This window comes from Eutrigla gurnardus (assembly GCF_963514095.1).
Source record: "Eutrigla gurnardus genome assembly, chromosome: 17".
Taxonomy (NCBI): domain Eukaryota; kingdom Metazoa; phylum Chordata; class Actinopteri; order Perciformes; family Triglidae; genus Eutrigla; species Eutrigla gurnardus.
Genome location: NC_139928.1, coordinates 15323905 through 15351510, shown reverse-complemented (window position 1 = coordinate 15351510; position 27606 = coordinate 15323905). Strand labels below are relative to the sequence as shown.

Below are 27606 nucleotides of genomic sequence, written 5' to 3'. Positions count from 1 at the left end.
CACAATTCAGGAATACATTTTTGTGTAAATGTATTGTCATGTACTTTTCATTATATTGTATATGCAGCTTTTGGTTGTAATATATATATATATATATATGCATATATTTATATATAAGACCACTTAATATGTCTCTTGTGTTGTTATAACACATGAAACCTGAGTCTTTCTCAATCTTTTCAATGACGCATACTGTCAAATGCGTGGCTCCAACAGTGAAATGTTATACATATTTCCCTCATATTGCCAAAGTGCATTATCTGTGTTGTGCATCATCACCGCCGCTGATAATATTAAACTATTTCAGTGTGTGATCACATGTTGTGGGTCCAGTTTCCTCGAAGCGCCGCGTAAACCACGTGACGCAGCTCTCCGCGGTGTCAGAGTGGAAAAGAAACAGGTAAATTCAGTCTCTCGCTTTATGTTTGAGCGAGTCGGTTCGCTATATTTCCCCCAACTTAGTTGTATCAACTTGGGGTTCGGGAATTATACCCTGCCTTAAATCCGGCTAGAAGGTCGACAACGAGACCACTGGTCGGTCGGTTGTGTAGCGGTGTCTAATATTGAGCCGGGTTTCTGGTCAGTATTGCCTGTTATTTATTTTCATTTTAGAGGCCTGCAGGCCTACCTTTAGCCTCGGTTATTTCTGTGTTGCGATCCCGGTCAGCAGAAACATACTGGGGCTAGAATGTTGTCGAGTGGTGGTGCGGTGTATGGAGCGGCTATTTTGCGAACCTAGCTAGCTGGCACAAGTTGCCTAGCTGTGCCAACGACATTAGTTAATTAAATTAGCATGGCTAACATTCGTTAGCAGATAACGGAGTGGCATGGGCGTTATGGGTTCGGCCGAACATTAAAGCTTCACTGCTTTGCTTGTAGCTGATTAGCTAATTAACTTGGGGCTATCAAAGCTAAGTCAGCTAAGGCTAACAACTTAGCGTTGTATAGACTGTTATCGGCACTCAATTATTTGGTAAGCTAGCGGCTGTAACAATTAGCCTCGTTGTCGCCATGAGGTGAAGCCGTAAGAAGCGGAAGCCCACCTAGACTTCTAAGCTGGATGCTTTCCTCTCAAGTATTAGCTAGTTGGCTAGCATTTCGGCCATGTGGCTGGCAAATAGAATTGGATATGTTCGACGGGGCCTGGCTTTAGGCTCGTTTGTGGGCTGAGGTTAACGTTTGTCCAAGCGGGATTTTACGTAACGTATGCAAGATTAAGCAGTCACCGTCAAGAGCAAGGTTAACCATTTGCTATCGAACATAGATGTGACGTTAGTCGGATGTGTTAACTGTGTTTGTATCTCGTGTCTCTCATTTGGTCGTCCAAACAGTGTAGGTCTGTCTATCAAAGGTTCGCGATCATATATTGTTGTTTCCCTAATATGCAGCTTGACTAAACACCACCAAGGCTATTCCGATATAGGAAGTGTTGCATAATGCTCTGAAGAGGTAAATAAGATATCGTTATACACTAGTGAGCCTCGAGTGCAGCATCACCCCGTGTACCGTGGCACTCTTGTTTCCCGGGTCAAATCCGCGACTAGCTTTGGGTTTAGAAATTGCCTTTAGAAAGGGCCTGAAAAACACCCTTTGTCAACGTTTTCCTGCCATCTCTGGGAACAAAGCTGATGCTGTCTTCTTGATACCATTGCTAGCTAACACCCCCCACTAGGCAGTAAGCCACCAGGCAGTTAGAGTAGTATTCATGTGTATCAGACATGTACATTATGTCATAAATGGGTCACTGATGTGTAATTTCTCTCTCACCTTTCTCTTCTCAGGTGTTATTCCTTTGTAAATACTGTTATTTGTATATACTGTAAATGATGACGTCCATGGGCGGGAACCGAGCCCGTGGCAGCTGGGAGCCGACACAGGGCCAGACACAGAGTCAGACACAGCACAAGCAGAGGCCTCAGGTACCCTCACTCTCACCACCTGACACACTGCCCAGATGCAGAATGATTTGCACCATGGTTGAATATAGGCAAATTTGTTAATTAAAAAAATGTTCCCTTGTTGTGTTAGACACACAGTTTATACAAAGTTTCATAGTACAGGCACCAACACGGAACTCAAAATGCCAAATGTGTAGTTCAACATATGCTCTCGAAGAGGCTGTGAAAGGCGATGCCTGCTACAGCCTTATTACGTAGTCACTTTTTGAAATCAAAATTAATCACTCTTTACATTGGTATAAATTAGATCCAGCACTTAAAACTTGTCCTTTTTTAAAGCTGGTTGCTGACCTTTTGCTGAAGAAAAATCAGCCATCCAAAAGGCAATAAAATACAGTGTGGCACAGTGCTCACTCTACATAAAACAAAGTGGTCCTACATCACGTTCAGCAAACTTTACAGAGAAGACTGAGGGGGAAAATATAATACACTGACTCTGTTTTAATCAAATATTCTCTGTCCTAGCTCAGCTAAAGACACTGACTCTGTTTTCATGTTAGCATGTCTTTGAAATACTGAGCCTGTTTGTAAACGCTACAGGCATTACCTTCACGTTACTTATCTGTCCTCTGCTCCGCTCTGTGTGTTTGGTGAAGCTCCATCACACCTGATGAAATATGCTGGTAGAGGATATTAATGAGTGTGTGAAATTTTACATTTTAATTTTTTTTATATAAAGGAAGCACTTGCCATACATTGCTTTGCATTTTGAAACATTTCTGATGTTGCTTACAAGACTGCAAATATTATGCTTCTGTTGCAAATATTGAATGTTCGCTCTTCTTGAAATAGGCTACTGCAGAGCAGATCAGACTTGCACAGATGATTTCAGATCACAATGATGCAGACTTTGAGGAGAAGGTCAAACAGGTGAGCAGATGCACGTCCCTTTGTTCTACGTCAGCTTTCTTGTATAGTTTTTCTTGCTGCTTTGGAAAATGCTAATGTAGTACTACTTTTTGTTTGTGCTCTGGTGTGTATATATAACTTATATTGTGTTTTGCATTGGGTGTGTATGCGTGTTGTGTTTTTGACCATTTTGCATTATATAAAATCATTATTGCATATTTGATTTGCCTGGAACCACAAAGTCAGTGACAAAGCTTCCAGTGCATTATCTGAAGGCTGTGATTGAGGGGAAGATTCTATATAATAATTAGGGCTGTCAAATGATACCATTTTTAAATTACCATTTGTAAATGTACCTTAAACATTCCCATTTCTCTGTATTTTGTTGTGGGAACAGAAATAAGTATTACATAAAATAACTTTGAATGCCTTCAAATTTGTGTTTTCCTGATGCAAAGAGAGCAAAGTTTGCGGTAGGGATATTAATAGTTATAGAAATATATAAAAGATAAAAAAGTTACTCAGAATTGCAGCTGGTCACATATGGACCACCTTAAAGTCAGTCCACCTCAAGTGTTCCTGAGCCGGAACAGCCAGAGTTGTTGCTAACTTCGGAGCTAACTCCCTTCACTTTAATCATCAGTTGACTGGCAACAGCTTAACTTGTCTCCCTCACAGATCTTTAAGAGTTGTAGCATGTATTCACCAACAAATAAGCGGCATCTGCAATGTACATACTCACCGTCTTACACGCTCTCTCCCGACACTGGCTAGCGTTATTTCGGGCTGTAATACATTGGTGGAAACCCTGACAGATTTTAGCAGGCAGACACACAGCTGACAACTTCACAGCTAAATGAATTGATGTGGTGGAGACTCACTAGGCTGTCTGTTTGCTGCATACTGCCACGGCTGATAAATGATGATTTGACATGTTTGTGCCACAGGTTATAGTTGCAACTTTGGCAGCTTATTAGGCTCAATGATGAGAGATTAACGTCATGTTGCCTTAGTGTTATCGGGGGGCCATTGTATCGGAGTAGTTTTATAAGACTGTTACCCCCCCGGAGCATGAACTTTGCTTCTACACAACATTCTGGGAGCTGCTGAGTGTTGAGATCGTTCTTTAAGCTTCAAATGCTTCAGTAAAAACGAAAACTCCTTCCTGCAGTGTGCGCAAATCACTGCGTATTTATTGATTGTTCCACCTTTTGTTTTTTATGCTCGAACTTCCCATCCAGTTAGCCGACGGCGTTAATGCATAAAAAAAAAATGAATGCTGTAATTCCACAAATTAATCATCTACTGCTTTAATTTTCACAGCCTTAATAATAATATACCACTCTGTGTAAAATGTTAATCGTCTATGGTGGTGTTTTGGGATTTGCGTTTTTCAGCCTATTTCTTCCTTTGTGGTTATGAGATTTAAAAAAAAAAACAAATGTAGATGCTACCCTGGATATTGCTATACTTTTTAAATGAATCTCATCAGTTTTAGTTACAAGTGAACCCCTAGCTCTTTCTTTCTTTCCCCCCCTCTCACGCGTTGTTGTACAGAATCTGGCATTTAATAGGTGATGAAGGATTAAGTCAAAGTTAATAAAGTGAGACTCTAAGGTCAGAAAGTTCTGTAAATGGGTCATCTGGACCTTTTGATAGGAGGTTATCAGTGTTTCCCACAGAATCAGATTCTATTTGAGGTGCAAGCCTCCCGGGGGGACCTTTTTTAAATCAAATATTAAATAATACCACTGTATATAAGGTACACCACTGTATATTTGAATTGTAGAGTACTTTTTGTCAAATAACTGAACAATATAAACGGCTCCATTGCTTTACTTTGTGTCAAATAACTGAAAAATATATACAGTGACTGCTCCACAGCCTACTTGTAGCAAAGTTTGATTTAATTCAGGAATTCAGCCAGCCGTCTTCTCTGCGGGGAAAACGATCCTTCCTGCGCATGAGCATTGAGTGTTCATGGAGAGGAGGGGCTGTTCAGACGGGTCCGAGAGAGAGGGAGACGGAGCGAAAGCGGGGGGAGGGGCTGATGGGCTAGATTTTACCCATTTTAAATGGTTAGAAGAAATAAAATCAATATGTGGTGGTCAATATTGATATTCTGGCGGGCCGCCAAAAATAAATCAATATGGGAAACACTTGGGTGTGTGAACGAGACTGACAGGTAGACGGAGTTCTATGCAGGGAGATGAATGAACGGAACGATATTTATATTTCAAAATCGCGTTGGAGAAAAAAAAAAAACCTGACATGAATTTGTGGCGCTCGGTGTTGATTCTGTGGCGCAGCGCCACACATTGGTCTATGTATGGGAAACACTGGTTACCTTTTGCATACTCGGTAGTGTGTAGTAATTTCTTTATGGAAAATTAACTGTGTTTAAGCCACTGAAGTTACAAAGATGCTGCATCCCTGTTCTATAACAGTATGCCTGCTACCAGCTGGGTTAGCAGTACCAGCTTCCATTGCTAATCCAGTGTACTGATGAATGTTTTTTTGTTTTTGTTTGTTTTTAACACATGCATACGTTTTGCATATGTCTACATAACAAGATGTGTCGGCCAGGGTTCACCCTTTTGTATCTCATCACTTCTTTTGCAGCTGATTGACATCACAGGCAAGGACCAGGATGAGTCTATGATTGCACTGCACGATTGCAACGGGGATGTTAACAGAGCCATCAACGTTTTGCTGGAGGGTAGCCCAGACACTGTGAGTATTGGCTTTGTGTGATGGTCAGATTCTGGAGAAATCCGTTTCCCGCTAGGTTGTGTATCTGTGATAGTTTATGCTGTACAAGTGGATCCTGTCGAGGTATAGCAGTGTATAAACATGGTGGGAGCAGGTTTTCCTAGATTAGATAAAGTTCTATGTAAAAAGGTGCAAAAATAAGTTCTCTGTAAACACTTTATGTACTTCCCCCGTTTGCCAGTATGTCAATTCTACATGCCCCTAGTATGTTTTCACTGGCCCATTAATTAAATGAATCCTTTCGCAGATGTATTACTGTCGCACCTGTCTTGATTTCATTATTTAACAAGAGGGAAAAAATGTAATGGACGGATAATTTCATGATGACCAGTTCTTAAAAAATGCAGTGTATGAGTTGGCTATGGTTGCAGCACAAGTGCAGTAAGGAGGAAGTCAATGAGCCCACATAGTTGCATACACGCCTTGATATAAATGTAACTAGAAGAGCATAGGGGAAATTGAAACCAGAAAAGAGTGGAAATGCGGCTTGCCAGCACATTAATCAGACCTGATAAGAGCTTGTCGGCTTTCTTTCATTGTCGAGATACTGGTTCAGTGAAGAGACTTTAAAATGAGCTAGTTCAATATTGCATACTGAGACATTATGGACAAGAGGATCAGAGTTTGTTTTTGTTTTCACTTTGTGATTTTAAAATAGCTGCTGCCACGTCTTAAGTCACTGTATCTGGGGCTGACTCAGAAGTAGTCAGATGTAGACCTACCACATAATAATGCAAAAGACCACCAGGAACAATTTCTTTATAACCAGTTGGCACACTGGCTGATCAGTCAATTATCTCAAGTCAATGCTATACCCACTGAACCTGTTTATTTATAATAAAAAAAAAAAAGCGGTCTAGAAAAGCTTAATTACGACCGTTTAAAGTCAATGAGTCCAGCTATGTGTAATGGTATCTTTATTTCTTTTTAAGGAGTCTTGGGAAATGGTGGGGAAGAAGAAAGGGGTGTCAGGCCAGAAGGAGACCAGCCAGGCAGAGACCGGAGAGGAAGCAAAAGAGAACAGGGACAAAGGAGGAGATAAAGATGTAGCACGTCGTCGAGGTGGAGCTCCACGCAAGGGCCGTGGAGCCAGCAGGGGACGAGAGTGTAAGTCTTAAGCACTCCTATTCTGTGCTTCTTTTTTTTAAGTATCAAATATACCACTGGTGCCATCAAAAGTGAAAAAATGCACATGCATTTAAAAACAATATAATTTTCTCTCCTGTGAATTTTGACACATTTCATGAATCAAAACGAACAATATATCTGTGACCTGTAGTACTCCCAAAATGATCTGCAATTTTTGAGTCACAATTATTTGTCAAATATGTCTGTTATTTAAAATAATAGTCCTCTAGTGGGTCCTTAATGGGAGGTATTTGAAGTGAAGACGCAGTAGAAAGTGTTTGGTTTGCACAAACAGTATCTTGTAAACCTTTGGGAACAGTGTGACTAGACTTGAATGGATGCAGTCAATCATGGAAACTGATGCTATAAGATTACTGTAAGAGGAAAATGGGGAGACTTCAAAATGGCAATATGTGACATCACCTGCATGAAAGCATATTGTATAATTGTTTTTTTGTTGTTGTTTTTTTTACAGTCTCTAAGCTGTAACACATTTTAGATTCTATGATTATTTTTGGCATTCTGCGTGCGCTATAGTGTCTAAATTTGTTCTCTCTTCTTGACTCAAGTTCGTGGTCAGGAGAATGGCTTGGATGGAGGCAAGGCTGGAATAGCGGGAAGGGGTGCAGAGCGAGGCCGAAGGGGAAGAGGCAGAGGAAGAGGTGCTGTCGGTAAGTGGCTGTAGTCCTCTTTAGACAAACTTGTCTGTGAATGAAAGTTATCTAATTAAAGACATGGTTATTGACGATCAAGCTAAGATACTGAACCAAGCTTTTATCTCCACAGCAGTGGCCGGACGGCGAGGAGGCAGATTTTCGGCACAGGGCATGGGGTAAGAGAACACCTGCGTTGTTTGAAACTAGAGGGCCTTTTGTTCCACTTTTACCTGTTGCCATGGTCACCAGAGAGCAGGACCCCAGCCTATTGTTTAGCCTTAATCCAAAGGAGGGAGACTATACGTCAGCCAATGGGATAGAACAGCGTGGGCAGAATAATTCTCTTCAGAGAGTGCATGATGTCTAAACATTTTATTTGGAGTGAAATTTTGATAGACCCACTCAGATGGGTGTTTCTCTTCTCTGGCCCGAGGCTGCAGTATAATTCAGTTGTATTTTGCTTGTGTGTATCTTTTTTTTTTTGTGTCTGTGTAGTTGATAACATCTCAGGTGATGAGTGAGCATCTTATACTACTGGCAGCTTGACTTGTAGGTGTCATAACAGAGAAAGTACTTCTCAAGTGTGATGACATTCTTGCCATATTTCATTTTATTTCATTTAATGGTGGAAAATTGCAATTTTCATAGCAATTTTTCCTGCCTTTGACTATAAACAGTTGGGTGTTAAGCCAAAGATCATTTATCTTCCTGATCTGCTGAAGTAGCATATGTGGCATGATGTGGCTTACTCTAGATGACGTCAACGGCTGAGTGGCTTCCTCCCAAGAGAAGCCGGAATGTCATTTTCACCCTTAGTAGTACAAAGTGGTGATTGTGTGCTTCGAGCTACAGTCGTCATGCTGTAAATATATTTGAACACAGAGTTCATAAGGTAGAGGCTTAACTTGAATGAAACCAAAGGAGTTTTGGTTTAATTCACAGATATTTGGTTTAATTGTGGTGCAATGCACACAATAACTATAACCAACCTCTTTAAGTTTTATCTGTATGCTTTGTTGCCATGATGCCGTGAAAATGTCATACATTTTTAAGTCTTTTTTGTGACGTGTGGACCCAGATATTAACTTCTAATATCTTAAGCAACACTACAAAATGCTATTTCTTCATAATGGTCATAAATGAGCTGAGTGCTGGGGCTTCGCACCTGCAATCGCATGCAGTGCTAGGGGAGGTGTTTTCATGTTAATTAACCCACTTCACGCCACACACACAAGTTCTGTGATTGCTTTTGCTTCTTGCTTCTAGCAGACACGGTTTACCAGTGTGGCTTCAGTGTCCGTTTAATACAGTGACTTCAAAGAAATGTCCATTTTAAAGGAAGCTGCTTTAATCTACATATGGACTTTGGTTTGCGTATAACAGTTGATTGCGTGCGTGTGTTTGTGTATCACTGGTATCTTGTGCTAATACATTTAATATGATGCTAAGGTATTGTGTACTCTTCACCTCATGTACATATATTCTTCTTAAAATATGCCCTGAACAAACCAAATGAATACTGGTGTTACAAGGGAAGCAATTACCACATCTCATTAAATGATGGAAAAGCTGATCAGACAGACTTGTTTTAAAGTTGGTGTATAATTTAAATGAGTAGTATTAGACAAATATAGCAGATAAAAAAAAAAGAATTAACAGTAGCTTGTAGATGCAGAAACCTGATGGTGCCAAGAATCTCACATTTACTCACTCAGTGGTCAATAGGATGAATGAGGATCTATTTGGTTCTTAGTTGCCTAATACCTGTATCAAAAATTCTCTAAGTCTACATTGGCACTAACATAGTTTTAGATGTGGAAACCATCAAGATTCTAAGAACCTCGTATGCATTCATTTTTTTTTATTTAATGCAATGCAGAAAATAGTCTTTAAAGCTGCCCCAATTTGACAACACTGTCTTCAGTGTTTTGCCCCATATTAATTTTGGAGTAAGAGAATAATCACCGTTTGTCTCTTATTTTAGAATGTGTTGCCTTGTTGGAAAATATTGATGTTTTGTCTGTGCATACAAAGTGTTGGCTCATCGTTGTTGAATCAGATCAGGGTTTTTAAAATGTTGAATTTATCTTAAATCACTGCCAATCTTGTTGTATAGCAGCCTCCTCCATTGCAGAAGTTGTGTGGTGTAATGGATGCATTAATTAGGTAGCTAGTTGTATTAACTTGTACCACAGCATTGTTTGGCACATTTACAACGCTTCCTATTTGGGTAACTGTTGGCTGCCTTTGTATTTGAGTTTGCAGAAAAGAAACCAAGGGGAGGGGTGGGAGTCTCAGTTTGTTGTCTCCAAGTTAGTGTATACAAACCCCCTGAAAATGGTTGATATTGTAGAACGCAGCTGCAGCTACAAAGACTATAGTAAAAGTGTTGTTGTGCTCTGCTGGAGACTGAACTGAATTGAGCAAGTTAAATTTAAAGCTGGTCAAGGTTGATCACAAAGTGTTTGTTTGCTTTTATCCACTTTAAAAGAAAAGAACCGTGAGATGAAATACAAATAGTTGACTTAAAAGATGGAGATTTCTTTCAATGGAGGAGATGCTGGATGCTGACTGACTCATTCACACAGTAATAGCTTTGAGATGATACAGCTGTGTGATGGAAGGCGTCGTTGATGTTCTCGATATTGTTTTAACATTAACTGCATTGAGGGAAAGATAACTGCCTTTACTGCTCTCATCTAGCAATGGTGTTTGTGGCTGCATTGTGTATCCTGCTGATGATTTGGATTTCTTGGACTGTGTATTTACCCACCATGACTAAAAGCACACTGGCTTGCCTTGCATTGGGGAGTGACTGACAGGTGGTATAAAGTGTTTGTTATGAATACTGGCACAGGAAGATCAAAGGCATCATGCTTGCGCTGCTGCTCTGGATTGTGGTCTGAAAAACAAAAGCTTTGTCTTGTACTTTTACTTTGTTGTGCTTCTTGTAATTGTTGCCATTATTTTTCCTCTAAAGCCAGATTGATAAGGGGCCCAGATATGATATTGCAGGAGGTGAGAGGTGAGTGCATCGCCTCTGGTGTGTCTGTTGTTCTTGTTTTCTGTAGGGAGACTTTTGAGTGACATAAAACAGGATGCTGTAATATAAGACCTCAAAACAGAAAGTATTACTCCTCATTCTATAAATAGGTCATGAAAAAAAATATCACCTTCCTGAAATTTGATGTTAAATCTCTTCACACAAGCCGTAAATGCCCTCACCCCCCAGATTTGCACAAATAATGAAAACAGCTTGGCACATCTTGACTCAAAAGAAAAGTCTTGTACTTCATCATGTTGCTATGTTGCACCAGCTGTAATTTTCCCAGCATGCATGGCTGTGATAAATTAATGAAAGACATGTAGTACCAGGAAAGAGTTGAATAACGACAAAAACAGCATTTAGATGCTCAAACGTCCTTTTATTTTCATGTCTTGGCTGTACAAACTCAAAGACCATAATGCATTCACTTTAGTCTCATCATTTCCTTTTCCTGCTCCAACCCCAGTCACTTCTTTCTAAAGTGTTTCTCCTATCTAAAAGCGTTGATGATAAGAGCAGAGCTGAGGATTTATTCACAGTACTCAGAGTGCAATGTGCAGGTGCAAAACCAACTAGCTCACTAGTGGTGTGAAGCTTTGAATTGAATTGGGGTCTGCTTCTGCCTAACATTTTCAAAAACTTTGACCTGTAAAAGGTAAGTTAAAAAATGGACCCCAGATTAATGTGTGGGCATCCAGTTGAGGTTGAAGGGGTCCTTTTTTTTGTTTTATAGTGTTAACAGCCCTTCAGCTGTACATATAATCACTCTCAACTCAACCCATTTATCGCTTTCTTCCTCAGAACATTCAACCCTGCTGACTATGCTGAGCCAGCCCAGACAGAAGAAAACTATGGAGGGGGCAGCACCTGGAACAACACAGGAAGTGCAGAGCTTGAGGAGGGAGCCAGTAAGTTAATTTGTTAGGAAAGGTGGCCCTCCAATAAGAAGTTAATCTTATCAATGAAACATCTGTTCCCCATCCAAACAATCGGCATCCCGAATCTCCTGCAGTAAAGATGAAAGGAATGTTCACTTACGGTCAAAAGACACTCGCTTTTTGATGCTTAGCGTTAAAGCTTTCCTCATCAATCATTGACACGGTTTACAAAATCCAGACATATTGTATTCCTCTCAGATCTTTACAGCCTAATCTCTGTGCATCCAGTTGACTTGAATTATCTCTTTTCATTATATTCAACTTTGATCTCCTTCCCTCTGTCTTTGTAGGGTTGGATTACACTGCACCTGAAGGAACAAATTACCCGCCCAAGTTTGACTCTGCTCCTGGTAAACCTTCACTTCTCTGTTGCTGTGTTGGTGTTGTTGTTGTTGTTGTTATGCATCCCTTATTCTGAACCTGTCTCTTCCTAACTGACTGGTTTTATACCGTTTCTCTTTTACTCACAGGCGCCTGGAGGACTGCCACAGAGGAATGGGGCACTGAGGACTGGAATGAGGATGTGAGTGTTGCTGCCTCCATTTTTATGCCTCCGCATTCCAGCGACAGCACTGGCTGGTTGTCCGGCCAGTCATACGTATGTCTGTTCATCTGTCAGTCCCATCATCGTGAATGCGATATCTCAGGACACCTGGCGGGGCTTTCTTAAAATTTTTCCACCAAAGACAAACTGATTAGATGATTGTTTGGTGGTCAAAGATCACTGTGACCAAATCTATAATAGGATAAAATAATGAAGTGATGACATTTTGGATAGAAGTGGATGTAAACTGCAACTTGACTGGTTGGCAGAGGCATACAACTGCAAATTGTCATCCTTTTGTTCTCCCAACTATAGCAACGTTCATCTTCTAATTTCTCTTCTTCTGCAGCTTTCAGAGACCAAGATATTCACAGCTTCCAGTGTGGCATCAGTCCCTCTGCCTCAAGAGAATGTTACCATCACCAAAGGACAGAGGTGCGTCACTTGTGCTCTTTATTAGCTCCACTCATGCTTTCCAGGAAATAGTCAAGGATAATACCTTTTGATTAGTTTCACTGTCGAGTTAGTCAATGTCAAAACATTGAATGGCCCCGGCTTCTAAATAATTTCCTGTTTTCCCTCGTCTTGGACTATCATTAACTGAATATTATGTTTCGCACTGTTAGTTGGGGGGCAACAGTATTATGAAGACATCACCTTGGGGAATTATGATGGCATTCCTTTTACTATTTTCTGATGTTCTATAGAATTCACAGTTAAAGTGATAATTAGGGTGTTTTGAAGTAGGCCTGCATAAATATCTGTAGTATATCTGTATGTCCTGCTGTGGATGGGAACAGCAGCAAAAACGTAATTTAGCCACCTCAGCAGGCTCACCTAAAAAAAAAAACCCCTCAATATCGGTTTAAGTGTACACTATTTTCAGAATATTCTTCGATGAAGAGCTGAACTGAAAGTGTAACTTATCTACACTAGTGAAAAATTGAGTCTTATGGCTTTGAAGAGAGCACAGATAAGGTTCAGTTCCTCGTGGGAAAGCGCTGTCTAACGGCAAGATAAAGCAGTGGAAATATAGATACTGACTTTTTTTTAGGTGAGCCTTTCTTTTATGTGGCTAAAATACATTTTGCTGCTATCCCCATCCACAGCAGTACTATACTCTGCTCTCGTGCTGCTACTCCTGTCTGTTCTCCTAACTGGTTACATGCCCTCCGTCATCTAATATAGGTAATTCACTATGGATAAATACCTTATACAACCCCATGTCAAAACACCCAAACTATCCATTTAATTGAGGAAAATAATCTGCATATTATTTGATAAGTAGAGTAGTTGCAGCCCCTATTGGGAGTAGTTGTAGTGAGAATAAAGGCTCGGCTTACTCATCACATTTTAAATATCTTATTATGAATATTTCCACCTTGCTGTAGGATTGACCTTGCAGTGCTCCTGGGGAAGACTCCCCCATCCTCTTCTTCGGAGACAGAAAACCCCCCCATGGAGGCCACCCAGCCCCCCTCCTTGTCCCAGTCACTGGTTTTTAGCAACTCCAAGCAAGGGGTGCCACTCTCCCAAACATCTTCCAGCACCCCATACACCCAGCACAGCATGGTGAGTAAATGATGTGAATATATACATCCTGGCTCTTAGATTTTACTTTCTAATGCAAGTGATTTGTACCTCCTTTATACCTCAACCACTTCCTAGCCACACAGGAAACGATAAGCTCTTTGACATGTCGTAACTACATCCTAGCACCAATGTTGTTGTTTTTTTATTCCTGTGGTAACTGTCATAATCTGCCAAAATTGCAGGTCAGCATGTTGAGCAAGGGTTTCGGGGATGTGGGGGATCCTAAAGGAGCTAGTACAGGGACCACTGGTTCTCAGTTCCTGGAGCAGTATAAAACAGCCCAGGCACTGGCCCAGCTGGCAGCCCAGCACTCCCAGGCTGGACCTCCCAACACAACACCTTCATCCTGGGACACTAGTGCCACCTCACTGGGACAATATGGTGAGATGACATCCTACTGCAGCCCTAATCTCCCTGACATATGACATAGACATTTTGTGTTCAATTTAACACAATCCACAGTCTCAGGGTTTCTAACTTTAATTTGTATGCCTCTGCGCTGGCAATGACTGTGTTGTTTGTTTTTTGAGTTGTTTGTCTGGTGTATTCCTGTAGACTCCTTAAGGGAATTTATTCAAATTAAGCTCAAATGTGCACCTGGACTCAAGGATTAACTATTTAGAATTGAGTGGTAAAAGGTTAAGGTCAATTTTTGGCCATAACTTAATAATTGTTATGATAAAATAATACGATAAAAAAATGAATTGATTACATTTTGGATGGGAATGAATGTGAACTTTAACTTGACTGGTTGGCGGAGGCTTACAATCACAAGGTAGTAATTTGAGTTTTTCCATTTTCCAGATATGAAGACTCAGGCAGAGTCAGCGGTCCATACGCCCTTTACGAAGCGGCAGCCATATCACGCCGCCACCTCAACCTCGTCCATGTTGGATGTTTTCCTGCAGGACAAAGGCCTGCCTCCTTCCTCCTCGTCTTCTTCCTTACCCCAACAAACATCCTCACAGCATGCGGTGCCTCCGCCTGCTTCCTCCCTTCCCAAAATGGCAGTCCCTTCTCTAGGTCAGCAAGTTTCCCCAAGTTCCTCAGATACCCAGGGTTTGAGTCCACTGCCTTTGCAGCAACACAAACTTAAACAGCAGAAAAAGAGGGCCTCCATTACAACAAAGGTAACGACTGAATTCAAATGACAGCATATTTTAAATGTGATGATTAGATCTTTTCTTCTCTTTTTTTTGAGCGAGGAAAGAATAAGAAATTCTCCATGTTAATTATAATAGCACATTTCATGGATGATCGCAAGTCGTGTGTACGAATACAAACTCCCGGTCTTGAGATGGTAGAAACCATCCATGGACGAGACTCATTTGTGTCTTAAAATGCTCTTCACCGTCCTCAGATTCCTGCAATGGCAGTAGAGATGCCTGGGTCAACAGACATTTCAGGCCTAAATCTTCAGTTTGGAGCGCTGCAATTTGGCTCTGAACCAGTTCTGCCCGAGTACGATTCGAACCCCGCCACAACAACAGCCAACCAGGTTCAGAACAGTCTTTATACAAGCCCCAGCAGGTTGGTACACCCAAAATACAATTTAGTGCGTTTTCTTAAATATGAAGCTAAAGTTCAAATGTAGACCTTTTTTGTGATGCATTTACGAGTGCTAGTACTCGGCTGTGATGATAAATTAATTTTAACTTAAATTAAGTTAGTTTTTTAAAAGTGCTTTAAGTTGTGATTTATAAAAATTTCGCATCAGAACCGCTTGTTGTTCTCTAAGAACACGATCTTGTCGATGCCATTACAATCTGCAGTGAGTCAACTCCAGCTCTCTCCAACTCCAGTCAGATGGACATGTACGATCAGAGAGCGTCCCAGACTCGGCGCTACCCACCCTCGGTCTCCTCCTCCCCTCAGAAGGACATGCAGCCCAAGGTAAGGCCAAAGCTTTCCGTTTTCATTTAAACTGGTAAAACATTTGATATGGTGTTGTGTTACATTAGAATCACTAGAAGTGGCTTGTGTGGACAACTTGCTTAACCCCCACCTTGGTCTTTTGGGGCACTAGTGATGATTGAAAGGGCTTTTTTGTTCAATGTGGACACTCCTCATGTAAATGTCTGTTAAGACTGTCTGGTTAAAAACTTAAATACACAGCCCCAACAAAAATCCATCAAGCAAAGTCATAGGTTTGTAAACCTTGAGACTCATTATTGTAAAAATAAATAACTAAATAAATCCTATAGATTTCATTACCTGAACTCGAGTGTTAAAAATGACGACGGGAGCTGGTGTTTCTAATAAAGGAATGTTACTCTATGCCCTCATTGTTCCAGTTATCTTGTTTTATTGTGGTCATTGTACTGGTTTCAAACTTGACCTATACTTGAAATGCTCTGCATAGCAAACAAGCTTCTGACTTGACTGTTTCTAAAAGCCCAACATCCTTCAGCTTCTTAAGAATGGCCTGTTTCCATAGAAACCAGTGAGCTCACCTTCATTGTTGGTTTTACAGAATGGCTTCAGTTCAATGCAAACAACACAATCTGGGGAAGGTAAGTGTCTATTCACAGAGCTTTTTTTCCTTAAAAGCATTGTTGACATTTTTCCTGATCGCTTTGGGTTGGAATTTATTCCAGAAAGCTCTTTCTCTTTGTCCCTCTCTCTCTCCAGCTGCAGCAGGCTCTGCAGTATCGGTCAAGCCAGTGTCTGATTTGGTCACGCCTGTGTCCAGCATGGGCTCTTTGGCTGACAGTAGTTCTGCCTCCATGTTGACTACATCCAATCAGACCTCCCTCAGCGGTCTGGGGCACAGTGAAGACCTGCCTCCAAGCACCATGCCCCCTCCTCAGCACAACAAGTGAGATGCTGCTAAATTTACACTCATAATAACGTAGAATCTAACTAGTATCAAGTTATGACGACTCAAAGGGCAAGTGTCTGAAAAAGCTTAATGTCAAACCCTGTAATGTGATTTTTTTCCCCCCGGTCCCACGCTTTGCATGTGTAGGCGCAATGAAGTTTGCAAAACTGGAGCGGTGCAAGACGGAAGTTGATGCGATTTGGAAATGTTCTGAATGTTCCTTTTTTATTTTATTTTTTACAGCTCTCACCCATCACAACAGAACAGCCTTGCTCAATCTTCAGTCCGGACATCCAACTCGAGCCTAATGGTGAGTTGTTCCATATATTCCTGGATTTATATCAGAACCTACCATGATGGCCTTTTTTATGATTCTTGATTCTAGACAGAGACCATGTGTACATGTATATGCAGGACAGTGCATCTCCATCCATCTCTGAGCATTTTCAAAGCTGCATTTCCTGTGGTGGCAGATGGACACATTAGATGTCCATCCACTCTAATGGAAATATAATGTCATCAATCCTAATGGTATCTTTTCATCATCTTCCCTCCGTCTCTACAGCATCCCGGCGTAGACGGTGACTCAAGCTTGCATTCCTCCTCCTTCCCTTCCTCCGTGTCAGCTGTGCCGTCATCGGTCCCCTCCTCTTGCTCGGTGGCTGCTGCGCAGGTGTCACTAGGGGCCCCTCAGGCATCCTCTGTGGGGTCTGCGACAGTTTCAGCTCCCTCTGGCATGGGCCCCGTCAGCAGTCTGGCCATGGGCCACAACACTGCCTCCATGGGTGGCCCAGCTGCAGCAGCAGCAGCAGCTGCTTCAATCTCCTCAGCAGTCTCGGCCATTCCTTCTTCAGCTACTTCCTCATCCTCACGTGGCTCTGCAGCATCCTCAGGTAAGACATAAACAGAAGCAAAAACATGAAAAAAAAACAGTTTGATATCACACAGTGACAGTTTTACACCCAAATCTTGTATTGTGAGTTTGCTGAATTAGTATTTGCCTTTGCTGCCACGTTGTCTGACATGATGTCAATCTACAGGAAGCATTACCAGTGAGTAAAGTGTAGCCTGGTGGTAATTTGGTGTCAGGATTTCACAGTTGTGAATAACTTGCTGGTTCAATGGGCTGTCAGGATTATATATGCGTAGTTGGTTTTCATCCATGGTTTGCCATTTGGAGCTGCGGAGCAGAGCATGTCTGTTGTTAATACTGTTATTCAATATCTCATTTTGCACAGTTTTGTGCAAATGACAAAAGGTTGCTTGGGACGTAAGTGCTTTGTAATTCAAAAACCTATAACGGAATGTGACCCTCTTAGTCGATACAAGCACGATGTTTCTGTCAGAATCATGGCTGGATAATTTGGTTTCCATTTCCTCAGTCACTGCCAGGGTTTCCATTCTTCCGACTGAACTTACTCCGCTTGTTGAAGCACAAACACTTAAGCTGTGCCATGGCAGGAAGAGCGGAATAAAAGAAATCTTATCGCGTGATGTATTGCAGTCATTCACCAGAGCAGCTCAGCGAGAAATTTTCTAGCAGTAGGTTTGATGGAGCACCTGTTAATTGAAATCTGGTCGAATAATCTTCATTTACAAATGAGATTGTATCTGTGAATAACTTGCTTGCTTGGGATGGATTGATTGTGCAGCCCTGCTTTGTTTCTGTAGTTTATTTCACACTGAAAATACTGATATAAGTTGTCTCCTGCCTAGTAGACAGTGGAGAGTCGTCCACAGTGGTTGCCATAAAAAGAAAACGTGAATTAAAAAGTCCACTGAGGGAGCTTCATTTCCCTTTTTGTGTTTATTTTTATTTTTTTATGCCTCACAGACGTTTATGGGCTTAATGAACAAACACATGAATGAATCTTTACCTAAATTGCACTTTTAACAGTCGGCATTGGAAATTTAGGGGTGTGAATCGCAGAGTAATTCACGATAATATAACGATACATTGCCTACTGTAACGACGGTATAACATTACAGCAATTCTGCGCTACTTAATACATTGCAAGTCATTCACTTAAGATCATGATATCTGTGTAACTGAAGAAAAATACCTCTAAAAGACAAAGAGCGAGAGGAATAATGTATTTCTTCACAGCATTGTGGTTCATTTTAATCATGTTATTAAAGGTGAAACCAGATGTCTGTTTCGGACGTTGAATAGAGGAAATGGCGAGCGGTTTCTATGGTTACCAAGTAGAGTTAAAAATCAGCCTAAATAGCGGAAGATTTGGTGAGAGCAATACCAGCAAGAAAGACCGTGACTCTAAATTTAACAAATGGCAGGCTGTGTCAGTTTATACATGTCAGTTAAGCATTTTAATTCATCTTTATTGAAAGAACCATGAGTGAATCTCACGGTCCAGCTGTCACTGTGATGACAATTTGCCCAGTTGAAAGCCAAAGGGCCGTAACTGAGAAAACAAACGGCAGTAATGTGTTTATGGCACCAAGAGTTTGATTCTCCTCGGCCCACAACGTTATGGGCATGCAGCAGCCACTCGATCTCTGGGGTAAAGCCACTAGCGGAGCTAACTAGTTTCTTTTCAGCCATCCCAACATGACTCCAGTATATTGATAATGTATCACAAGAGGAAGTCATAAAATATATTCCCGTATCAATATTTTGTTCCACCCTTATTGTAAACACGCACTAAAACAGGAACTGCTGCTATTAAATGTAAAATATGATGTTATGGAACATCATGTAGACATTTATATGTTCATGAAAGGTATATTCTTTTTTTTAATGTAATTTAAAACCAAGATAATTGGTTAATTGTTAATTTTGTGGGAAAATAAATGCAGTTTTCATGTTTGTTCATACAGGGAAAGCACCTCCAAACCTGCCACCTGGAGTGCCCCCTCTGCTGCCCAACCCATACATCATGGCCCCTGGACTACTGCACGCCTACCCTGTAAGTTGCTGCAAGGATCACTCTTTGTACGGTCTGAGCTTTACCTTTGTTTACTAGAGTTTATTATGTAACTGATATAGTAACACTGATCTCTGACACATGCTTCATCTCAGCCTCAGGTGTACGGCTACGATGACCTACAGATGCTGCAGACGAGAATACCGCTGGTGAGTTTTGTTTTTATGAAAGCTCTTCAATACGAGTAATAACGACTATTATGCACAAGTTGTACTTCCATTTGTTTTACCAAAAATATTTTCTCTCTTCAGGATTATTACAGCATCCCTTTTGCAACTCCCACAACAGCACTGACCGGCAGAGACGGCAGCCTGGCGAACAACCCTTATTCTGGTGAGTCATCTAACCATTGTTTGTTAAAGGTTGAGGTTACTGTGTCCATTCAGTATTTAGCTGAATGTTGAAGAAGCTAGAGTTTGTAGGGAGGCATGGAGGGGTTTTATATTGTGTGGTGTGTAAAATATTCCAAGTATATAACAAAATGTTGGAAATGAATATCAATGAGATTGAGACGTTTGGACATATTCCTACAACTGAAATTATATTTTTGTTGTTACAGAGAGTTAAGTAACCATAAATGTACCATTGGGTATTGATTTAAATGATAATGGTTCCCAACGCCTACCTTTTTAAAAAAGATAGGATGTTGAATGTTGTGAAGGAACAATATAAGCTAATTATTACCAAAAATGTTAAATAATTATCCCACTGCCCTCTATCAGACATGGCACAACATTGAGCCACAAATTTAGGAATTTCCTTTTTCTTTATGTGCCTTGTTTTTATTGTTTTAGTAACTTCCCACTGTGTCCTATCGTACCGTTCCCCGTTTTTGCAGGTGACTTATCAAAGTTTGGTCGAGCTGATGCATCATCCCCTTCTCCAGCCACCACGTTAGCTCAGACACAACAGAACCAGACTCAGACGCATCACACCACACAGCAGCCCTTCCTCAACCCTGCACTGCCACCTGGCTACAGCTACACGAGCCTCCCATACTACACTGGCATGCCGGGCCTGCCCAATACCTTCCAGTACGGACCTGCTGTGTTTCCGGTGAGAACAATTCCAAGTCTCTACAGGCTAGCTGACTTGTTGGATGATGTTATAGTCCTGATCCCACCCTGAGTTTTGTATTTTTGTATCATTACTTTTGATATCTTCTCTTATAAAACAGACTTATAATGCCATGAGGATGAGTAGGCTAGCAAATAATTTGATATGTGCATGAATGTAAGAGGTAACGATGTTCCACACAGGATTTTGTGAAATTATGGTGGGTGGACGTTGGATTCTCTAGGGATTCATGAAGAAAATGTTTTAAAGTTTAATGGATTAATCTGTTGGTCTACCTTGCAGATTCAGATTTTCTTATACAAATTATAAATCAACTTATACACAATTGGATTTATTACATGGAATATTTAAGTTCATAAAGTAGTTGGGTCCACCTTTACGAGCTGCACCATTAAAGTGATGAATGCATTAATAGTTATAATCCAGTGACCTTCCTACCTTAAATGTATTATTTGAAATTGCCCATTCTGCAATAAGTATACTTTTATTTTTGGTACTTAAATTATATTTTAATGCCAACCATCTTGTACATTTTGAATGCAGGACTTTAACTTAAGTGTAAAGAGACTGTTCCGTATTTTGAGATGGGTCAGGTGGGTTGCCTACATTGCTGCAGATCGCACACTGAGGACAGTCCGCCCTGGTTAGTGTTGTGCTGGGAATAGGAGGCTCTGTCACTCCTCGCAGGGAGAGAGAGGCCACAGCAAGCACTAAATCCACAGCCCCAGGAAGCGCCGCTATGTGGGCGGAGGGTGCTGCAAGCTGACACGGCCAGACCTGCGAGCCACTTTCACTTTCCAAGCTGAACCAGAGCCGGTCGCTTCTCAACGCCACGCATGAGCACCCAGAGAGGCACCCACTGGTTGGGTTACCGCTTGCTGACTTGATGACATGCCGTGTTTTTTTTTTTGGTCCAGGTGGCTCCTACCTCGTCAAAGCAGCACGGTGTGAATGTCGGCGTCAATGCATCAGCCACACCCTTCCAGCAGGCTAGTGGCTATGGTTCCCATGGATACAGCACTGGTGAGGCACTAAATGATACTGAAGCGGCATGTTTAGAGGGGTCATGCAGATCCTGTCCGCTGTATATACTTGCATACCAGTAACTTTGTGCCGTTTTCCCATTTATTTCTCATCGGTGTGGAGTGTATGTTTCGTTTGAGCTCTGCAGCATCTACAAGCATAAACCTGATGCTTGTGTAAAGACTTCCGCTTTCTTCAAGGCAGTTGTTAACGGCTTATAATGCATCGTTGTCTGTGGATTCTCACTTGAACTGTTGACCTCAAAGTTAATCCAAATGTCTTGGGATTGTACTTGATTAATGTTGCGTTTTAGTTGTCCCAGATGATTGGAAAATTCATCTGCACATGGTACCCAGTTTTCATTGCCGGTAAACATGGCGAACATGTCTCAATAATTCAGCTGTTATATGATGGGAAGAACATGTCTCTTTTGTTACGGTTTCTTGTGATTTAAATATATGGGGCTGCCATTTAAACTGGATGGGAAGATGGGCTTGAACAGTGGCTATACCAGTTTATTAACAAGGGGGTTAGACTATCGGTCTCCTGCTGTCTTCCATAGCTTGCTTTGCTATGGAGTTTGCCCCAAGGCTTCACCTTCCACCCCATCTCCTGCGCACACATTCATCTTTCACACATTAATAAATGGATCATCCTCCCATATTTCTTAGCCTATTTTCTTTCAGCAGTTACACATTTTCCTAGCGGCCTTCTGGTATCTACTCCTTTCTTTTTGGTGTATATTGTTACTTTATTTCTTTATACTTTAACTCATCACTCGATATCCACCTTTGGTCACAACGTGTGCGAAACCTATTCGTTCTAAGCTGCACCATCTGCTGCTTTCTGCCATCACCCAACTCAAGCTCACTCTCCAACCCCCACCCTCCCCCCTCCCAACACACACCCTGCCTGCCCCCTCACCTCCTCCCCTCAGACTTGATTCAAATATTATTTGCAAATGATGTTGGTGTTGTTTTTGACCTGCTTGTTGTACTGGATGGTCAGACTTTGCCACACGGGAGAATACATTTGGCGTCAAAGTTGAGATAATTTAGTGTTTCCTAGAGGACTTGACGCTATTTGTATTGTCACAATTTGGTAAAACCTGTCCATGCGGTACACGGTTTCAAACAAACGCTACAAGTTATTTGCGAATGCTATTTGAGGCAGGTCTGCTTCCCCTGCCTGGTGTGTCTAACGCTGTGGGCTGCGGCTGTGTGTCTGACTGTTGCAGGCTATGAGGATGTGGGCCAGGCTTCAGGGAGTGGGGATTTCTGTAAGGGCGGATACGGCACTGCCGTGGCCGCTACCGCTTCTGCACAAAACAAGCCAGCCAGCTCCGTCACCGGGCCTGGAGTCGGTGAGTGCCGCCACATGCCAAAATAAAGCAAAGAGAAAAAATCCCTGTCCCTCCCGTCTTCCTCCTTGTGTCGTCCACCATCCTTCTCCCACTCTTTGCTCTCGTTCCTTTGCCTCATCGCTGATGAGCCGTGTCTGTGGGAAGACCCGTCACGCTACATCCGCTTGTAGACAGTCCAATGCAGCCTGCCTCTCTTACTAGCCTTGTCCGCCATTCTGTCCGTTTCCTGTTCTCCTCCAGAGCAACTCATCATCAATCCAATTTTTTAATATATACTTAAGACATTCATGGTGCGTAATTGCCAGATTTAGAGTAAAAAAAAATGTGGCAGGTCACAAGTTCTATGGCTGCCGTAAACTCATGAGTTGCTCGGGTTGATGCTTCCCATTTTCCCTCTATGTTGCTTGCTCTTCACTCATTTTGTCATCGCTGGTACGTCCATCTCCAGAGTATCGCGTTCACCGTCATGTGGGTGAAGTAGGCCAATCCAAGAGAGAGAGAGGGCAACCGAATGTCTGTCTATATTGTAAAATAATGCTGTGCTATATGGAGTGGGGGACGAGTGTGTGAAAAGCTTTTCAAGTGGCTGCAGCAGTAGCCTCACTTCACACTGCACAATTCTGATGCTCCTGTTGTTTACACAGACTGGTGCCTGAATAAAGACACGGGCTCCTTGTGAATGGTGCTAGAGGGTTTGATCATCAGTATTCCTGCCGTAATCTTTGGAGTCTGTATTGTTGTATTTCTGTGACATATTGTATTGGTTTAAAATGTGTTACCCAAGCAACACGATGAATGAAATGGCACCCTTTTGACCACTTACTACACAGTGATGGCATGAGGGGGAAATATTTATGTTTACGACAGCTTATAAGATCTATTGCACAGTACCTTGCAGAAGCGATCTCCGGTGATTTCCATTGTTTTTGTTTTTTGGACTTTCAGCGCAGGATGAATCGAATGCTATCTAATGCGTCTCTCTCTTGATGGGCATTTAAGGCTCCAATACTTTGAAAAGACATCAGTGATGCGGCTTGTAAAATGACTCAAACCACGCTCCTTTTTAATATGTTCCAACTTGCTGCTGTTTTCTAGCAGTGACATGGCTTCAGATGCCAACTTTCACATTACCGTTGTGGCTCTTTGCGTAACTGTCTTGTCTTCATATGATGATTTATGAAATGAATCCTACAATTTAGTGACTTGGAGGCACCAATATTTTGATATTATAAATGTCACTATAACAGTCTGTCCTAGCCAGTGACCTTCTTGTTGTTCTGCGTCTCTATGGCGATATGGGGGGTAAGTGTGTGCCAGAACAACAGTTGAGCCACTGCATACAGTCAGACTTTTAACCACTGTGACTGACTGTAACTGATATGCTGCTACACCATTTTTTCTCACCTCCTCCTTCTTCTTCTTCTTCTTCTTCTTCTTCTTCTTCATTTCATTCCTTTACATCTCCTCTGCTGTCCTCACTAAAGGGAAATTCTACTCCAATCATCTATGAACTTGCGCTGACATAGATGTTCATACAATTTCCCAGGATTCTTTTTTTTTTTTATGACATTTTTTTTATGAACTGCTTGAATTGGAGAAAGTGTTTGCACAAACCTAGAAAGTGTGCATAGAATTATACATATTGGCGTTACTGTTGTTGGCACACCTACTAGTGTAATTCTGCTTGTTGTAAATAAAGCATATTTTTTTTCATGGTTGTTTCTCAAGTTCCCTTAACATGCCCAGTTTTTGGACTAATTTTATGTCTCATCTCCTTTTGTCTCTGAAGGAGTCTCTGTGACATCAAGCAACACAGGGGTACCAGATATTTCAGGGTCTGTTTACACAAAGACGCAGGTAATTAAAGATCATAAATATTTCATATTTGCAGGAGGGGACTTTTATTTTAACCCCCGCCGTGCAGCTTGAATCAAGCAAAAATGCCATGTCTGTTTATTTTTATTTTTTTGTTACTTCCTCCTGCAGTCATTTGAGAAGCAGGGTTTCCATGCCGGCACGCCAGCAGCTTCGTTCAGCCTGCCCTCGGCTCTCGGGAGCGGGGGTCCCATCAATTCCCCAGCTGCTGCTGGCTACGCCCCTGCCCCCTTCATGCACATCCTCGCACCACACCAACAACCCCACTCTCAGATTCTGCACCACCACCTGCAGCAGGATGGACAGGTAGTGTACATGTTCGTTTGTCTCCATCTGTTGGTTTAAAATGATTAAAATTGTCCTTTTTGTAGATTAATAAGTGTTTATAGGCTCATCATGTCACTACTACACAATATTTGAGAACGCATGGAGTAAACATACAGCTCACATAATCTCTGTCCTCTCTCACAGAGCGGCACTGGACAGCGCAGCCAGAACGCCTCCATTCAGCAGAAGTCTCAGATCAACAAGTCGGCATACAACAGCTACAGCTGGGGGGCAAACTAACATCCACTTTGAGGGTCCCCACGCTGTTGACAGAAGCAACAGGGGGTCTCATCACTCCTTCCGCAAACAGTCTCCACATATAAACTCCCTCTTCCTCCTGCAGAGGTTCCCTCCCCAGTCTCTTGGCCCAGCACTCCTGCAGCTCTGACTGCGGTCAGAGGAGGTGCTGTGCCGAGAGAACCAGCACCGTAATGATGCGTGGATGAGTGGGAGGGACCGAAGGGGCTTAGAGAGGGGACATCGGAGCTAAATGGTTATAGAAATACACCGTCAAGAGGTGAAATATTGCGTGTTGGGAATTTGTATTGTGTTAATTCCCCAGCCCCTTTTCTTTGACTTGTATGTAACATAGAACTGTTTTCTAAAAGAATGAACGTTTCCTGTATGGTCTGTTTGTTTCCGTCTTCGCCCTCCCACTTTGTTCTTGCAGATGGGGAGGAATGAAGTAATATCTGAAGGTGGGGGGACAGGCTGGTTTTGTATTTCTCACCCTCAACTCCCCCACTCCGTAATTGTGGTGGAAACTTTACCCTCCTGCACAAAATACCCAAACACAAATAATTTGCTTAATTGCTGTTGAATGTTTTTTTTTTTTAACGTCATTTTAAGTTTGAAGAAACAATTCTCTAAATTGGTAGAGTTGTGAAGTTTATTTTTTACCAAATATAGATATATTATATATAAAGACATATAAGCGAGCTCACTGGCTTGGACTGTGAGGAAAGTGTGTTTGTCATGTGACTGCGTGCATGTTTGTACACACGAGGGGGGGTGGGGGGGGGCTGTGGTTGTGTACTGTGCTTTGTTTTTTGCCTAGCACAGAATTTTTCATTATCCAACACTTGTACAGTAACTGTTCCCATGAATTATAAATATGTTGCATAAAACCCCACCTATTCCGCAAGAGATGTTGAATGATTTCCAAGGCCAATACACACCCAATCTGCCTTCCAGTGTGTTTTATTTAGTTTTTCGCTTCTTTTTGACCCCCCCACCTCCTCCCTGCTCCACCACCTGTCTCCCATTGTAAGGAAACCTGCAGCATTGAATACTGATGGACAAAGTTGTACTATGGGTTTTTTTTTTTTGTCAGTGATTTATTTTTTCTTTTTGTACTGTGCGTTTTAAAAACAATTTAAATGGATAAACTTGTCTTGTACATATATAAAAAAAAAACACAAGTACTGTAGTTCTTGTTTGTTCGATGGCTTTCTCCTTTACCGTCTCAAATCCTTGAAGACTTGTTAGCTTTTTGTTTCATTTTTTTTTCCTTTTTGTAAAAATATATAAATATTAAGTAAATAAACAAGAAAAGGACATTTTTCATCATTTTGGATGTGAATGTCTTTTAAGAAACTATTTGTTTCTCATGTGGCTTGTAAATGCAGCAGCTTCTCCTCTTCCAACAGTTTGGCAATGATGCCCAGTGTTTGCTGGTTGAATTAAGGCCAGCCTTCAGCAACACACAGTTTGAAGTCACTGGTACTTGATATCAGGGGAACAATGAATTGACTAACGCATAAGAGGCTTGTGCCATCAAGTGTTAGCAACGACTGAAACCATCTGACTGAGGCTGGAGGGTTGGTGCGTGTTATAGGTCGGAGTTATCCAATAAACTCCAGGGGATCAGCAGCAGCAAACTCCAAACGCAGCACTTTTCCAGACATTTGCTTTATTTCTTTTGTTAACAAGATTTGGATGCATTTCTGCATATCCCATTTTACAGTATGTGACGGCTAACTGCTGAACAGGTTTATCTGTCCAGGATGCCACCATAATGTTGCAGTCTTGCGTTTTCGCTTTTATTTTTTATTTATCATCACATTCTGATAAATCATGTCAACATAAACCAATACTGCTGGTTAACCTATGACCCGTTTTCCCTCATGGTAGTAGGTATACTGTACTTTTTTGTACAGTTTTGTGCTACTTTATGCGTCAGTTTTGTGCTGCTTCTCACTTCTACTTGCCCAAATATCAGGAGGGCAATATCGGTGCAATTAACTTCCTAATTAACCCACTCCGACAGAAACCATTGAATAGCCTGCGCGCCGTGTTCTATAAAAGGGGCTAAACTCCGGTTACCCGGGTGACTGGCGTCATAATGCTCGTTGGAATTGTTCCGGTCGCTTGGTGACGGAACGCAGTTGCTAGGAAATGGCAGTCCGCTTTAACGAAACAAACACATCGACATACATACGGGAGGAAGTATAATGTTGTTTTTGTGTACTTCCACTGTAGTAATAGTCCGCGACAAGTACAAATGTATCATATTTTTTAACTAAAAATGTATGTTGGCAGCAGAATGGACTCGGCCGATCTGCCATTTTATATTTCCCTTTACTACTCATGTATTATGTAGCAGCGTTTCAATGAAGTTAAGATGGGTAGCACTTAATAACGGCTCGCTCTTTTAAAATTACGTTTCGTATGTAAAAAGTTGGATAAATA

General features: G+C 41.6%; 1 protein-coding gene across 7 annotated transcripts; it reads left to right on the top strand.

Annotated features, from left to right (window-relative positions):
- Positions 1 to 260: 260 nt before the first annotated feature.
- On the top strand, positions 261 to 26514 carry ubap2l (ubiquitin associated protein 2-like). Of its 7 annotated transcripts, none has more exons than XM_084032393.1 (30): positions 261 to 400; positions 1782 to 1919; positions 2751 to 2828; positions 5430 to 5540; positions 6512 to 6686; positions 7277 to 7378; positions 7494 to 7539; positions 10344 to 10388; positions 11211 to 11317; positions 11638 to 11697; positions 11818 to 11870; positions 12241 to 12326; positions 13283 to 13463; positions 13667 to 13865; positions 14289 to 14614; positions 14845 to 15014; positions 15257 to 15377; positions 15958 to 15997; positions 16116 to 16302; positions 16549 to 16615; positions 16871 to 17198; positions 19144 to 19232; positions 19346 to 19399; positions 19502 to 19583; positions 20089 to 20306; positions 21245 to 21350; positions 22588 to 22713; positions 24503 to 24570; positions 24700 to 24894; positions 25060 to 26514. In XM_084032393.1, exons 2-30 carry the CDS (start codon positions 1824 to 1826, stop codon positions 25153 to 25155), a joined length of 3612 nt encoding a protein of 1203 aa, XP_083888519.1. In that variant the 5' UTR covers positions 261 to 400; positions 1782 to 1823; the 3' UTR covers positions 25156 to 26514. The 7 variants fall into 7 exon arrangements, with proteins under 7 accessions (XP_083888519.1, XP_083888520.1, XP_083888518.1 ...); XM_084032394.1 differs by lacking the exon at positions 261 to 400 and adding an exon at positions 407 to 579 and having other exon boundaries at positions 15287 to 15377; XM_084032392.1 differs by lacking the exon at positions 261 to 400 and adding an exon at positions 407 to 579.
- The last annotated feature ends 1092 nt before the right edge of the window (positions 26515 to 27606 follow it).

Excerpts from the sequence above, each read along its gene's own strand:
- ubap2l (XM_084032393.1), top strand. The coding sequence starts at position 1,824 with ATGATGACGTCCATGGGCGGGAACCGAGCCCGTGGCAGCTGGGAGCCG. Across the intron at positions 13,866-14,288 it reads CACCTCACTGGGACAATATG|ATATGAAGACTCAGGCAGAG; the intron begins GTGAGATGACAT and ends TCCATTTTCCAG. Across the intron at positions 24,895-25,059 it reads ACCTGCAGCAGGATGGACAG|AGCGGCACTGGACAGCGCAG; the intron begins GTAGTGTACATG and ends CCTCTCTCACAG.